The sequence below is a fragment of the Tachyglossus aculeatus genome, chromosome 2 (assembly GCF_015852505.1).
Source record: "Tachyglossus aculeatus isolate mTacAcu1 chromosome 2, mTacAcu1.pri, whole genome shotgun sequence".
NCBI lineage: Eukaryota > Metazoa > Chordata > Mammalia > Monotremata > Tachyglossidae > Tachyglossus > Tachyglossus aculeatus.
In genome coordinates, this window is record NC_052067.1 from 84,238,620 (window position 1) to 84,254,519 (window position 15,900).

The 15,900-nt window shown below is 39.9% G+C and overlaps 1 protein-coding gene across 1 annotated transcript in view; it reads right to left on the minus strand.

The window, feature by feature from the left end:
• The window catches only part of EYA4 (EYA transcriptional coactivator and phosphatase 4), a 219,728-nt gene that overhangs the window by 19,053 nt on the left and 184,775 nt on the right, over positions 1-15,900 (minus strand). Inside the window, exon 13 of the mRNA XM_038770079.1 lies at positions 1,611-1,700. Coding sequence (XP_038626007.1) covers positions 1,611-1,700 — 90 coding nt within the window. The remainder of the gene's footprint in view (positions 1-1,610; positions 1,701-15,900) is intronic.

Sequence of the window (15,900 nt, forward strand, 5' to 3'; positions counted from 1 at the left end):
GGATGCGTTGAAACATGTATTTCAATACATTTTTTCAGCTTTTGTTTTTTGTTTTGTAGCATTACTTAAATCTACCTACAGAGTGAAGTTAGGGTTGCAGTTAAATCTGAGGTGCTGTCCTGAGCTACGAACAGAAAAGCGTGCCAAACTTTCATTTTGAATGTGGGGGCAAGGGGTGGACAGGAGTTTTAGCAGGATAAGGACAAGTAGGGGAAAGGCTCTAAAGAGATAATAGCCCAGAAAAAACAATCTTGGTTTTTTTCATTCCTAATTGGGCCTCTTGAGAAAGACCTGGGATAAAATAGCCTGGTAGCCCAGCTCAAAAAATGGAGTGACAAGCACATTTTGTGCGTGTTTGGGATGTGTTGTGTGCTGGGAAGCAGAGTGGCCTGGTGGAAGAAGCACATGCCTGGGAGTCAGAAGATCTGGGTTATATAGAGAAGCAGCATGGGTCAGTGGAAAGAGCATGGGCTTTGGAGTCAGAGGTCATGGGTTCAAATCCTGGCTCCACCACTTGTCAGCTGTGTGAGTTCAGGCAAGTCACTTAACTTCTCTGTGCCTCAGTTATGTCATCTGTAAAATGGGGATTAAGACTGTGACACCCACGTGGGACAACCTGATCACCTTGCAACCTCCCCAGTGCTTAGAACAGTGCTTTGCACATAATAAGCACTTAATAAATGCTATTATTATTATTATTATTATTATTATTATACCAGTTCCACCCACTTGTCTGTAGTGTGACTTTGGGTAAATCCTGTATATATGTTTGTACATATTTATTACTCTATTTATTTATTTATTCATTTTACTTGTACATATCTATTCATTTTATTTTGTTAGTATGTTTGGTTTTGTCTCCCCCTTTTAGACTGTGAGCCCACTGCTGGGTAGGGACTGTCTCTATATGTTGCCAATTTGTACTTCCCAAGCGCTTAGTACAGTGCTCTGCACACAGTAAGTGCTCAATAAATATGATTGATGATGATGATGATCACAACTTCCCTGTGTCTCAGTTTCCTCATCTGTAAAATGGGGATTAAATCCTCCTCCCTCCTACTTCAACTGTTAGCCACATGTGTCTGACTGATTGTTCTGTATCTACCCCAGCAGCTAGTACAGTGCCTGCTGGGCACATAGTGATTTTTTCACAGGTATCCCTATAAAAAAAAAAGGAAACCTGAAATCAATGATTTTATATATTTCTAAAAGTTGCTGTTGCTGGCTTTTTTCCTTAAAGGAATGTAAAAAACCCCCAACATCCTTATTCTGAAGTACTGAAAACGGTGATTGAAATGTGGCTGAGGAAAAGACCAAAGCGGTTGTTAAGTGAAAGGAAATGAAAGAGGTAAGGCAGATCCTAAAGAGCCCAATTTACATCCAGAAAGTAGTTTAGGCCCTGCAATAATCATATTCAATGTGTAATGACATTAGGAATGATGCATTTTATGGAGACACGGTTGTAATCACCCAATCAAGTACATTAAATCTTATGCGCATAGTTAGAAAATTAACTAAAAGCTTTGTCTTTTCCATACACATTTAAAAATGGCCTTTATACTGGACTACCATTTTGAACTGTTAGAACAACTGTTATTACATATTCTTACCTCTAAATCATTAAAAAATAAATGTGTGTCGGCAAGATTAAAAATCATTTCCTCCATCCGAAGCCCAAGAGTTACTGCCATTGGTGGATCCTTAAAACAAAACACATGATTTGAGGAAAATTATCCAGAACCATAATTAATCTTATTAGAAACAATTATTCAGAACCTATAGATCAAACTGTAATAGGTTCGTGCTGTACATGACACTGCAGGGAATACATGTAGTAACAAGGAGCCACAGTCCCTGAACTCAAATACTTTTCAATTCAAGAGAAAAAACATCATGCATACATTGTTAGATATCTACATACCCATCTGGAAGAACTGAATACTATGCTGGATGGATCTTTACTCTGAACAAACATGACATTGCTTATGACATAGAGTTACCACCAGGCAGGCCCAGCACATTAATGAACATATCTCATATATACTATTACTCCCCCATCTTTAATTTTGTCTTCCTTCCTTACTATATTGTAAGATCCTTGAAGGCACAGACCACATCTTCTAATTATTTTGTACTCTCCAAGTACTTAATACACAACACTATGTATGCACAGTAGGCATACAATAAATGCTATTGATGGTGATGATGATAATGTTATTATGAAATACATTGTGGGTCATTTTAGGCTAGCCGATATGTGCCTAAGCACGAGAGTAGAGATCAAGGAGGACAACAATCACACTGTTCCTTTCAGTATCTTTTGATATCGAAACTGAATATTGGACTTTTTGTACTACTGGTCTGTTTCTGTTCTTGTGGTAGACATATTCATATGGACCTGTAAATACAAATACCCAACAGACTACACGGGGAAAAAGACATTACAGGATAGGAGAGAGTATGAATTACAGTTTGAAAAACCTAATTTAAGTTGGTGCAGATGTAGACCTGATGGTTCATTTGGTGTGGAAAAAGCATACAGAATAAGCGAGATTTGAGGAACATGGCCTGGTGACAAGAAGCATGGATCATGCTCCAGAATTTTGGGATGGCTTGGAAAGGAGCACAGGAAGGCACAGATCAAGAAGATCTGCTAGTGGGGGCAGAGGGGTTAAACAACAGTGTATAAGGGAGGGTGAGAACACAGTCAGAAGAAATAATGTAGGGAGAAGGCTTGAGAGGTGAATTAGACCTCGTTGGATTAGGAGGTTAGTTTTGATCTTAAGAGTGTTTGGAATCAGTTAGAAGGAATTAAAGAGAAGCTGAATTTGGTGAAGTAATACTTGACAGAAATGATTAAGACGACTGTTAAGGTGAAGGATAAGAACCAAGTGAAGAGAAGATGAATCATCAACCCCTGACATGCCCAGGATAGGAGGAGTTAATGATTCACCTCAGCATCTAACAGAAACTCCTTCCCCTCAGCTTTAAAACACTCATCAGCTCTCCATATCCTACCTTATCTCACTGATCTCCTACTACAACCCAATCCACACACTTTGCTCCTCTAACACCAGCCCATTCATTATCCCTCGATCTCCTCTGTCTCACCGCTGACTTCTCACCAATGTCCTCCCTCTGGTCTGGAACTCTCCTCCTCTATATGAGACAGACCACCATCCTCCCTACCTTCAAAGTCTTATCAAAATCACATCTATTCCAAGAGGCCTTCCCCCGCTAAGCCCTCATTTACCTTTACTACCTCACTCTTCTCTGTTGCCTATGTCCTTGGATCGATATCCTTTAAACATCTGATTGACATTCACCCCATCCTCAGCCCCATGGTACTTATGTTCCGATCCTTATTCCATGCTATTTCCCGCTCTGCAATTTATTTTAATGTCTGGCTCCTCCCTCTAGACTGTTAACTTCTGCTGGGCAGGGATTAGGTCCAACTCTACTTTACTGTACTCTCCCAAGCACTTAGTACAGTGCTTTTCAAAGGCAGACAAAAATACGGGAGTGGATGCAAGATTTCTACCTTTCTTGTATTTGCAGCATTTCTATTTCCCTGTTATAACACTCTTCTTTAGTTCTCTCTCTGGATAGGCCTTCCTGTATAGGCACTTCCTTTCTCTACCCCTTGAAGCATGTTGACTGACTTAATTTTTTTTAATGGTATTTATTGAGCGCTTACTATGTGCCAGTCACTGCACTAAGCGCTGGGGTAGATATAAGCAGCATGGCTTAGTGGCAAAGAGCTTGGGCTTGGGAGTCAATGGACATGGATTTGAATCCCAGCTCCACCGCTTATCAGTTGTGTGACTTTAGGCAAGTCACTTAACTTCCCTGGGCCTAAGTTACCTCATCTGTAAAATGGGGATGAAGACTGTGAGCCCTACGTGGGACAACCTGATTACTTTGTATGTACCCCAGTGTTTAGAACAGTGCTTGGCACATAGTAAGTGCTTAACAAATACCAACATTATTATATAAGCTAATCAGGTTGCACACAGTCTATGTCCCATGTGGGGCTCACAGTCTTCAACCCCATTTTGCAAATGAAGTAACTGAGGCACAGAAAAGTGAAGTGACTTGCCCAAGGTCACACAGCAGACAAAATGGCAGAGCAGGATTAGAACCCAGGTCTTTCTGACTTCCTGGTCCAGACTCTATCCATTAAGCAACATTGATTCTCTATAATTAAAGCCTATTTCAATTTTGCATGGATAATGACATCTATTTATCATAACCAGCATGTCGGTTATGGAACCTTTAAACTATATAAGATGTGAAAGAGTATACTTCAAAATATGTACCACAACAATCTAATTTAAAATATTTCATTATAGGTACAAAGTTACTTTGAATCATGTACCTATATTTGCTGTGTTTAAATATGTATTTGGTTTGGGTCAATTTTTTGGATCAAAGAATAATAATAATGATGGCATTTGTTAAGCACTTACTATGTGCAAAGCACTGTTCTAAGCGCTGGGGAGGATACAAGGTGATCAGGTTGTCCCATATGGGGCTCACAATCTTCATCCCCATTTTCCAGATGAGGTAACTGAGGCACAGAGAAGTTAAATGACTTGCCCAAAGTCACACAGCTAAGTGGCAGAGCCAGGATTTGAACCCACAACCTCTTACTCCAAAGCCCGTGCTCTTTCCACTGAGCCATGCTGCTTCTCTAAGAATGCATTAATGCACTTTGTATTATTTTTTATGGGAAACTATATCAATCAATCAATCGTATTTATTGAGCGCTTACTGTGTGCAGAGCACTGTACTAAGCACTTGGGAAGTACAAGTTGGCAACATATAGTACAAGTTGGCAACATATAGTACAAGTTGGCAACATATAACTATATCTTATTTAGTGCTCTTTTCCTTAACTCTCTATTTTTATGGAGCCGAATAAAAGGGCTATCTAGAGTATAGCGGTGAGTCTGGGGATCGGTAGGCTATTTCAAAGGCATCCTATAAAGCGGGAAGGATAAATTTCTAGAAAGGGAGAATGAAGTCCGTGTTGGGATTGTTGGCCATGTAGGGAAAATTTTGGAAGCCAGGAGAGGGTGAGATTCCCCAAATGGGGAGGTGCAGAGGGAGAAGAGTATGAGACCAAATACTGAATGAACTTACGCAGAAAAATATAGCCTGTGGCAAGGGACCAAAGAAAGACAGCAATAGTGGCCTTGGGCAGGGCAAACTACCAACTACCTGAAACAATGAACCTCAATTTGTCTTCAAATTCTGTTGTACTGTATGTACCCCACTCCGCAATTGCTTAATACAGTGTTGTACACATAGGAAGCGCTCAGTAAATGTGATTGATAGATTGAACATGATGGTCAAAAACTCATTCTCTAGTTTATAGAACAAGTACTTCATCTATAAATGTATGGCTGAGGCAAAAAGCAGTAGATATGTTCCTTATTTTATAGGTCATTAATATTTGTTCAACCTATAAAGTGTCCCAAATGATTTTCTTGCTGGTGGTCATTACTGGAAAAAATACTCCTACAGGGGGATGCAGCATGTGCATTATGAATGGAAAAGCATTATCTGAGAGGATTGTTTCTTGGAAGTCAAATTTAGAGAGGGTGGTGAGAAGGAGGGTGGTCTATGGCTTTCAAAGGCAGTTTGACAAGTATAAAAGTATAAGGACAGAAAAGAAGCCATTAGTTTTGGCTTAGAAGAGGTTTTCGAGAGCTTAGAAAGGGTGATTTGAGTTGAGTGGTTAGGCTAGAAGCCATACTCAATGGGATCAGGAAGGAAATTGTAGGAGAGAAAGCTGAGGCACTGTTTTCATCTCTTAAACCACTATGCTTTTCATATAATGAATTTAAAATGGGGACACTTGGTTTTCCTCTGTGCATTTCTGATTAGGAAGCTTGCTACCCACGCTAGTCCAACTAGGCCCCGCTCACCTCCCAGTATAGGATCTACCATCTCTAGGAACCCCACTCCTTCACTGTACAAACTCATTTCTTTTATTTATTCATTAATATGATCCAGATGCTTTCACTAATCAATCAATGGCACTTATTGTTTACTACTACAACTACTACTAATAATATTGATGGTATTTCTTAAACTCTATGTGCCAAGCACTGTTCGAAGCACTGGGGTAGATACAAGGTTATCAGGTTGTTCCACTTGGGGCTTACAGTCTTAATCCCCATTTTACAGATGAGGTAACTGAGGCACAGAGAAGTTAAGTGATTTGCCCAAGGTCACACAACTGATAAGTGGCGGAGCCGGGATTAGAACCCACAACCTCTGACTCCCAAGCCTGTGCTCTTTCCACTAAGCCACGACTATGTGTAGAGCACTATACTAAGCACTTGGGAGAGTGAATAGAAAGAAGTAAAAGACATATCCCAGCAAGGAATTTACACTCAAATTAGGGAGGCAAGTAACAAAATATTTACTGTTTGAAAAAAAAAAGAATAGAAAGATGGCTAAATGAATAAACAGGTTCTTAAATGATAGAGAATATAATTGATTGGTATATAATAAGTGTAGAGATGGCTTCATGGTTCACACTACCATGTGCTTACAAGGGAGGACCTAGAGTACAAGGATATGTCAAGCAAGAGAGGTCAGAGTCCAGGAAAAAGACAGTATGGCAATCTTTTTTAAAGGGTAAAGACTGCAAGATTGAGAAGGGGACTGATGAATTTAATAAATAATTTCTGAATTGGAGTTCAGATAGTCAATCAATCAGTCAATTAATAGTGTTGATTGAGCACTTTATGTACAGCACTAAATTAAATAGTTGGGAGAGCACAGTCGAGTTGGGAGACAAAATTTCAGCTTTCAAGTAGTTTTCAGTCTAACAGGGGAGACAACCAATAAAATAATTTGCAGGTAGGGGAAAGTAAATTAGTTTAAAGATACACTGATGCGTATTTATAGCTGGCACGGTAGCTAAGGGTTTAGATAATATCAAAGGACTAGGGTAGCAGTTGTAGGAGGTGGAGATGAGACATTAACTAAGAAAGGTTTCCTGGAGGAGATGTGATTTCAGAACGGCTTAGAAGTTTGGGAAAGAAGTTGTCTGGTTGTGAAAGAGGGTTGAGTTCCAGGGAGGAAGGAAGGCATGATTAAGAGGTCAATAGTGGGAGAGATGAGAATAAGGTATAGAGAGGAGCACAGCTCGTGAGCTGGGTCGTTGTAGTGGAAGAGGAGCAAGGATAAATATTCACTCATTCATTCAATCATATTTATTAAGTGTTTACTATCTGCAGAGCACTGTACTAAGCTTTTGGGAAAGAACAATAAACAGTGACAATCCCTGCCTACAATGAGCTCACAGTCTAGAGGACTGTGTAGAGGAGAGAGACCTGAGTGCTTTAAAGCCAACGGCCAGGAGTTTCTGCTTTATGTTAAGAGGAATGGGGTTGGGAGATTATGTAGTAATGATGTTTTAGGAGAATGATCCAGGCAGGGGAGTGAAATAGGGACTGGAGAAGAAAGAGGCTAGAGGCATAGAGATCTGCAAGGAGGTTAATACAACAGTTGAGCCAGGGTATAACATTTGCTTGGGTTAGCGTGGTGGTAGATGGATGAAGAGGGAGATTTACAGTGGTAAAAGATGTCAATCAAATGGCAGCAGGCACCGATGGGGAAATGAGCATCATTCAGACCATAAAGTGGCATAGGAGAAAAGAAGGGGTCAGTACAGGAGGCTGGAAGAAAATTTCACATGATTTCCAGAACTCTAAGAATTCTAAAAACTAAGTTTCCTGGCTTAGTAATCAATCAGTGGTATATATTGAGCACCTACTGAGTGCAAAGCACAGTACTAATTAATTGAGAATGCGTGACAAGAAAAGTACATGTTCCTTGTGCTCAGAGCTCTTCCAGTCTGAGAGAGAGATTTACAGAGAGTGAAAGCAGTAGGAAGAGCAAGCGTCAGAGAGTTAGTAGAGTGAAATGTCAGGATGAAATATCAATATTAATCAAAATGAAGAATTGAATATACAACTGAATATACAAGCATTGATGATATATCCTCAGGCCTTCTGTTAGCTCAAGACTGGTAGAAAAAGTTCAAGAACTCATCTCCAATTTCTTTAAGTCCAGTCCACTAATGGTTAGGAGAGTTGATCTCATTAGCCGTGAAAGCTCATGAGGGAGAGACAGTCTCTGAAACAAGACATGATCCCACTTTCTTAGGTTGAAATCTGTCCCCTGGAATTTTAATGACAACCAGACACAGCTGCTGCTGCTCGAGGTAAACCTTTTATCACAACGTTCAACTTGTACCACTGCCTAGTCCTGAGTTAATTTTGCATGTTGATGAAAACACCGTTGTACTGCAGGCTCACATAAACTCTTCAAAAAAACACGTAAGAAAAGTAGAAAGAACAACGAGAAAAATCTAATCTAATTAAGACATGAAAACAGCTAATTCTATTAGCAATGCTGCATGCTTTTGAGGAATGTTCACCGATGTAGGGCACTAATGCTGATCGCCATGGTACCCCTCCCTTCTGGTAATTAATGATTATTATCCTAAAGGTACACATTTCAGCTAGATATTCAGCACTGAGACATTTTCATTTTTGTTCTCTGGCTTCTACTGTGATTACAACATCAAACCATCCCTCCCACCACCAAAATTATCCTTTCAAATTTGGAATAAAATGGCAGAAGCACCTCCTCTCATTCTCTGCCCTGACATTTCAGAAAATATTAAAAAGAAAATAATATTATCTTTGGTTGTTTTCAGATTGTAAGCTCATGGTGGGTAAGGAATGTCACACTGTTTATTGTATTGTACTTCCCCAAGTGCTCAGCCAGTGTTCTTCATACAGTAAGTGCTCAATAAATATGATTGAATGAATGAATGATATTTATTGAGCACTTACTGTGAGCAGAGCACTGTACTAAACACTTAGGAGAGCCTAATATGCCAATGTAACAGAGGTGGAAGACAAATTCCCTGCCCACAATGAGCTTACAGCCTAGAAGGGAAATTGGTTTGTTTATCATCTCCATGTTTCTGGTTTTCACTGAGGCTTTCTAGTTTTCCCAAGTTGAGTGTCTATAGCTCATCCATGTATTTCTTTCCCAGGCCTTAACATGGTGCTTTGCACACCGAAAAACTTATACATACTGTTATTACTTGTACTGTTATCCCAGACAGTGATTAAAAACTCTATGGTGAATTATTTTGTTTCAGCAAGTCACATTATGCTCAATCTGAGTTCCAAAAATCCAACTAGAATGCTGTAATGAGGAAGCACATAGTAGTGTGGTGGAAACTGCACAGAAGAGTGTCTTGGAATGCGAAACACCAGTGGTGTTGGTGCTGCTCAGTTGTTTTTCTATTGGGTGGATTCCACATCCCTCCACTGCAGCAGCCAGGACCCAGCAAGCATTTTGGCAAAATACTCCACTTGTCAACTAGGAATTTCTAGGTTTGTGGTTTGCCAAAGTGTGAACTTGCAATGTTTTCAGTGAGTTGTAATTCTTCTGTGAGTTGGACCAGGGGCACAGGGTCAGAAAACTACTTGGCCTACCAAGTGAGATTTAACCAAGGCAGGTTAGGGATGATTGTGTTCCAAGCTAAGGAAAATGGAGACAGTTGGAGGAGATGTTCTCATTTCCGAGCGCTAGATTTGGATTTGGAATAACTAAATTTACCTGTTACCAGCTGACCAACTCACAGGGATTGCTCACTCAAAAGAAGCCTACTGTAAAAGTGCACTCACTTACCCAACTCAAAAGACTGTTTAGAATGGTACACAGAGCAGATACGGCTTTGACAATGAGGATCTATAATGTAAGGTAGGGGTGTCCAGTGCCCAGCTAATCACAAAGTGTGGTCCACCTGAGATTTTTGGCAAAACATTTTATTATCTAATGAGCTACCAGGACAGTACAGCCTAGTCAGGAATAACATGTTCCTTTACTGACCCTGCCTATTAGTTCTTTGTATTTTACTCCCCCAAGCACTTAGTACCATTCGCTACACAAAATAAGCACTCAATAAATATGACATTGATTCTTGGGAGTAATTTTAGTCAGTTCATTCATTCTGTTGAATCCCAATATTCTCACTGCTTTGATCAAAAGTGAACATGGCTAGCATGTGACTTGTATCTGTTTACTTTGTTCTAACAACCCTGATTAAATTTTGTAAACTTTTTTAACTGCTAAAAATCTCATGGTCTTGAATACTAGTTAACATAATCAATCATTCAAGCACATTTATTGTTTACTGTGTGCAGAACACTTTACTAAGCACTTGGGAGAGTATAACACAAGAGTTGGTAGACATGTTCCTTGCCCACACAGAGGCTACAGTCTAGAGGCTTTACTTTTGTCATCAATAAAAACTATCAGGTGGCCCATACACATATAGATTTCATTCATTCATTCAATCATATTTATTGAGCGCTTACCGTGTGTAGAGCACCGTACTAAGCGCTTGGGAAATACAAGTTGGCAAAGTTGGATTTCAAATCATGTGGCCCACTAGGGGAAATACTGTGGATGCTCTCAATGTAAACTACAGTTTTAAGAATCATCTGCAATGTTGCTATACAAGCTTTAAGACTGAATGTGTGTTTCTTCAACACTCCCAAGAAGAAGTCCTATTTATCCATGGTTTATTAGCCATAGATAGTGAGAACCACGATTGGACCACTGTCAAAATTCCCAGCTGATACGTTCAATTAAACTAGATGGTCCATAGTATATAAGTCACTCTCCAATTGAATATTAAACTGTTTGTGTTGAATGCAGCTGAACTGTATATCTCTGAATGGGGGATCCAAAATACTGAAAACTAAGAATGGTTGAAAGTAAGGAATGGTAGCAGGCATGTGTGTGGAGGGTGAGGGACACATTTAAAAAGGCAAAGAAGCACAGACCTATACAGTAGTTTTTTGCAGGTTTGAAAATGGCTACAACAGAAATTCAATCTGAGGCACCCTGAACTCCTGCCAATTTACTCTGTGTACTGCTCTATTAAAAATACTGGAACTTTTCCCTAGATATTTTGTTGAATACAAAAAAAGAACAAAAAAAGAACAGCTCTTTGGCCCTTACATGCACAATTCCAAGCCAGATATTACCAGTGTATAACGAAGTCAGGATCAAGTACAGCACTTCTCTATATCAAAATACTAATGCCTTTTAGTTGTGTTAGTACAGAGTATAAATTGGAGCCAGACTGTCTGCCTGTGGACCTCTGTACTAGATTGGGCCATCAACTGGAATTCCTCCTGGGACACAAGGTAAAAATATCTCAGGAGAGCCTGCAAGTATGTATTTTTAAAAAGAGGCGCAGATAGGACTCTTTCAGATCTTGCAGCCCTCAACTGTTCCAGCTGTACACGGCAAGGTTAGAAGCTGCTCAAGATGGAAACCAAACACACTTTCAAATAAAGGTGGGCCTATCATACAATCCTAAAGCCTAATCCATGTCAAGGTGGGTGAGTTAAAAAAAAAACCCAACAACAGCAAGGTTTTGAAATGATCACATCCAAGAAAATTACCACCCACGAGCCTGCCTTGGTGTTTTGCTTCCAGTGGCAGAGACATCCTCCTGCTCTGGAAATCACCTGCATCTGAGACGAAGTATTTGAGTACAGCTGTTAACTGAGCTGGCCCATTGGAACTACTTTTAAGTAACCTATGGTAGACTCAGAGTAAAGATCTCTTAACTAGGTTGAAAGCAGGGGTGAAGAGTTTCCTAAAGCATCCTTCTAAATCCTTTGAGATTTGGGATGGCAAGAAAGAGAGACTATGAGCATTACTGAACAGTAAGACCACTGGCCATAAGGAAAGAAAATGTACTAAATTCCCGGGGTACATTTAGCTTCCCAGCAGAAGGGAGAGCACAATAAAAAACAGAAGGATAAAGATGTCAAGCAGAAAATCTCATGGAAGGCTCAGAAGAACTTTGCAGAAGTACAAATAATAGTTTAGTTCCAGACACTGCCCTCTGGGGAGGGGAAGACACAGGACTGAGAGGAGCGGCAGAATATGAAGTAAACTGTGTCTCCTCTCCACACTAAGCATAAGATGGGAAGGAATGACTTTAGTAGCAGCTGGAAACATTTCACTTACGCATTAGAAATAACTTCCTGATACAAGTGTGGTGAAATCCTGAAATGTATTATCAAATGGAATTGCACAATGGGAGATTTTTGAATTAACAGAATATGGTCAACAACTATCTTTTTTGGAAGAGTTTTTAAAATGGAGACTTTGCCTACATCTACTAGAGGTCAATACTCTGGTTCAGGCCCTTCTTATATCCTGCTTTAACTTGACTAATGCATCCACCTCTTTGAAGACTTCCCCATTTTCAGTCTTTTTCTTAATCAGTCCATACTTTTCCCTATTGCTCATATTTTTATAAAATGTCATCCCATGCACATATCCCCGATTCCATAAAAGCCTCCAGTGTTCACTCATTCCTCTCCACATCAAGTAGAATTTTCTGACCATTGGGTCTAAGGCATTCCTCCATCTGAGGAGCAGCACAGTCTACTGGAAATAGCACAGTCCTGTGAGTATGAGGTTCTGGATTATAATCCTATCTCTGCCAGTTACCTGTTGTGTGTTACCTTGGGCATATCATTTCCTCATTTATAAAATAGGGATTTAATTCCTGCTTCCCTCCTACGAGAACAAGGACTGTCTCCAACCAGGTTAACTTGTAGCTAGCCCAGTGCTTAGAAAAATGCTTGATACACAGTGAGTACTTAATTAATACCATAATAATGATAATAATAAAGTATTCCTTGTCTTTGCTTATCCATTCTCTTGTCTCACTCCAGCTCAGCTCACACACTTCATCTCTCTCAAGCCAAAAGACTCACTATGCCTCATTCTTGTCTTTTCCATCACCAAGTTCTTGCTAACACTTTTTCTCCAGCAAACGACCATGTTCCCATATTCAAAGCCCTGCTTAAAGCTTCTCCAGTAGGCCTGGTGCTTTTTTCAGACCCCAAGCACCTATACTCATTTTCATGGCTCAGTACATTCAGAGGGTGCCATTTCGTGGTTCTCAGTAGGATGCAGAATGTAGAATTATTCTTTATGCCACATCTGCAGTTGGATTTACCTTAATGGGCACATTATTTCCTCAAAGCTGCTCTGCTCTGGCACACTTGGCAATTGTTTAACAGGTTGTCTAAAATGAACATGTAGTTTGAGGAGCTTAGATTTCTCCCCTTCCTTATAAGGCAACCATTTTCTCTTTCCTCAGTCTGAACCTTGACTTGCGCTATTTCCTCTATATCTTCACTCTTTGAATTGACCTTAGAGAAGCATGACTTCACCCGGTATGAAATGCTAATGCTCTGAAAGGAATAAAACCACTGAAGAACAATTTATTCCGCTGCGGCTACCCCCCAAAAAGTGAGGAATTGCTGTGACATATCGGGTAAAATAATATGTACTATTAATCAGGGAACAGGAATGTTCCTTATAAACTTTAACAGATGATGGCAGACTTCTAGCACATGTCCTGTCACATTAACAGACTCTTATTTAAGAGTTTCACATTGTAGAAAACCTTATGTGCCAACTGGTGCTCAGCTGCAAAAACCATCATCAGCCTCCCAGGTCATAACAGCTCAAATGCCAATGTACATAATTTGCTTCTGTGGTAAATAACCAAAAATAGAATTTGCCCAGGCATGAGGAATGTCAACAAATGAGATGAACAAAAAGTACAATTGCTACTAATGTTAAGTGGCAGAATAGTAAACTCATGTTCAGCAATGAAGAAATGATTTAATCCTCTTCGTATAAATAATTCAAGAAGATTTCCAAATGTTTTGGGTGGCTCATGAAGGCCATTTGCAAGTAGCAACTGAAAAGAATCAAGACGTTCTCTATTATAAATTATTTATCCTATTATTCGTCTTCGCCTCTAGACAACAAGCTCATAGTGGACAGGGAACATTTCTATCAACTTTGTTGGATTGTACTCTCCAAAGCACTTAGTCCAGGGCTCTGCACAAAATACATACTCAATAAATACTGTTGATTGATTGACTGATGTCTCTTTTGTAGCTTAGAAGTCGATTGTTTCAAGTGAATAAATGAAAGACAGTGATCATGATTTAACTTCCATTTAAAAATAACAGGTAGTATACAAACTGTTTATTATTAGTACTCCAGACTTTACATTATTGGGTGACCCTTTTCGAGGCTGGATCTCTGGTACCAGGGAGAAGGGAGAGGAGTGTGAAGCATCAGTCATTTAAGGATATTAATGTTGGACACTGCATATTTCAGGCCACTGGGACTCCCAAAGTAAATTAAGAAAACAATTTACTGTAGGTACCCCAGTTCTATAAAAGTGTTCTTTCACTGCCTCACAAGAATGTCTCCACAGTGAATGTTGATAGGGTGCCTACAATTTAACTGTGGTATTTGTGTTTGCAATATGCCTAGAACAACCCCTGTTCCAAAAGGGGTTCACAGCCTGAGGGGCAGGGAGAACAGCTATCTTATTTTTATTTTTACAGCTGAGAAAACTGAGGCATAGAAAGGTTAAGTGACTTCCCCAAGGTTTCACAGCAGGCAAGTGGTGGAGGTGGACCTTGAACCTAAATCTTTCGTTTCCCAGGTCTGTGTTCTTTCCACTATGCCAGTCTGTTTTCCTGTACCAAGCATTTAAGGTACCTAGTGAAGAATAGATAAGATCTAGCAGATAGAGTACGGTGGAACTCAAGATTAGACCCCTCCATGCCTACAACTGCATTATTAGTTCAGTGACTGATTCTCACCAGGACCATCCTCCAGGACTTTCTGCGTCCACTGACTCTTTCAAGGACATTCCTGAAGACCATAAAATGACTTCCCATTGCAATAGTAATAGTGTCAATAGTATTTATTAAGTGCTTTCTGGATGCAGAGCACTGTACTAAGCACTGGGAGAAAATTCACAGGTAGGAATTAAAGTTGGACCATGTCCGACCTCACCTATGTACTAAAGCTTTTCATCAGGTTAATGCAGACTACCTCATTTCCTTTGTTTTCTACTCTCAAATTCCTCCCTCCTCAGCAAAGTTCCTCAGAGCCTCTACATTTGAACCTTTCCCCTGTAGACTGTAAGCTATTAGAATGTGCACAATGATTCTGTTGTATTCTCCCAAGCACTTAGTAGAGTGCTGTGCACACAGAGCTCACATCTCCTCCAAGAGTTCGTCTCTAAGCCTTCCTTTCTTCTTCTCCCATTCCCTTCTCTGTTGCCCTTACTTGTTCCCTTTATTCATCCCCCTCCCAGCACCACAGGACTTATGTACATATCTGTAAGTTATTTATTTGTATTAATGTCTGTCCCCCCTCTAGACTGTAAGCTGGTTGTGGGCAGGGAATGTGTCTGTTTCTGTTATATTGTACTCTCTCAAGCACTTAGTACAGTGCTCTGCATACAGCAAGTGCTCAATAAATGGCCGACTGACACAATAAATACTACTGATTGATTCTCTTATGCTGCCCCTAGAATACCTTCTACCAAGCTATCTCTGTTCCATTTTTGAGTTAGCTACTAGAGTCCATTGCCCTCCAAGAAACAGTCATCATATAAATCATGAGTGTAAAAATGTAAGCTGTGCCACTGACTGGATCAGGTCAGTGATTCTTTAATCAATATTCTGTCTCCAATAAGAGCAGTTGTTTTACTGTCCTCTGTAGTGACTTGCCTGTTTACTTTTCCTTGTGTTTTTTTACCTTAAATGTAAGCACCTAGAAACCAAAGATCTTCAATTCACTTTGTATTTAAGGCACAGACAAGAGCAGACAGGTGATTAATAAATGCTTTTGTTGATGATGATAATCAAATAAATGTGTTTCTATCTTGCTGTGAGACATACATCTGCAGTGAAACTCACATTTAGCTCTTGGAACAGTTTC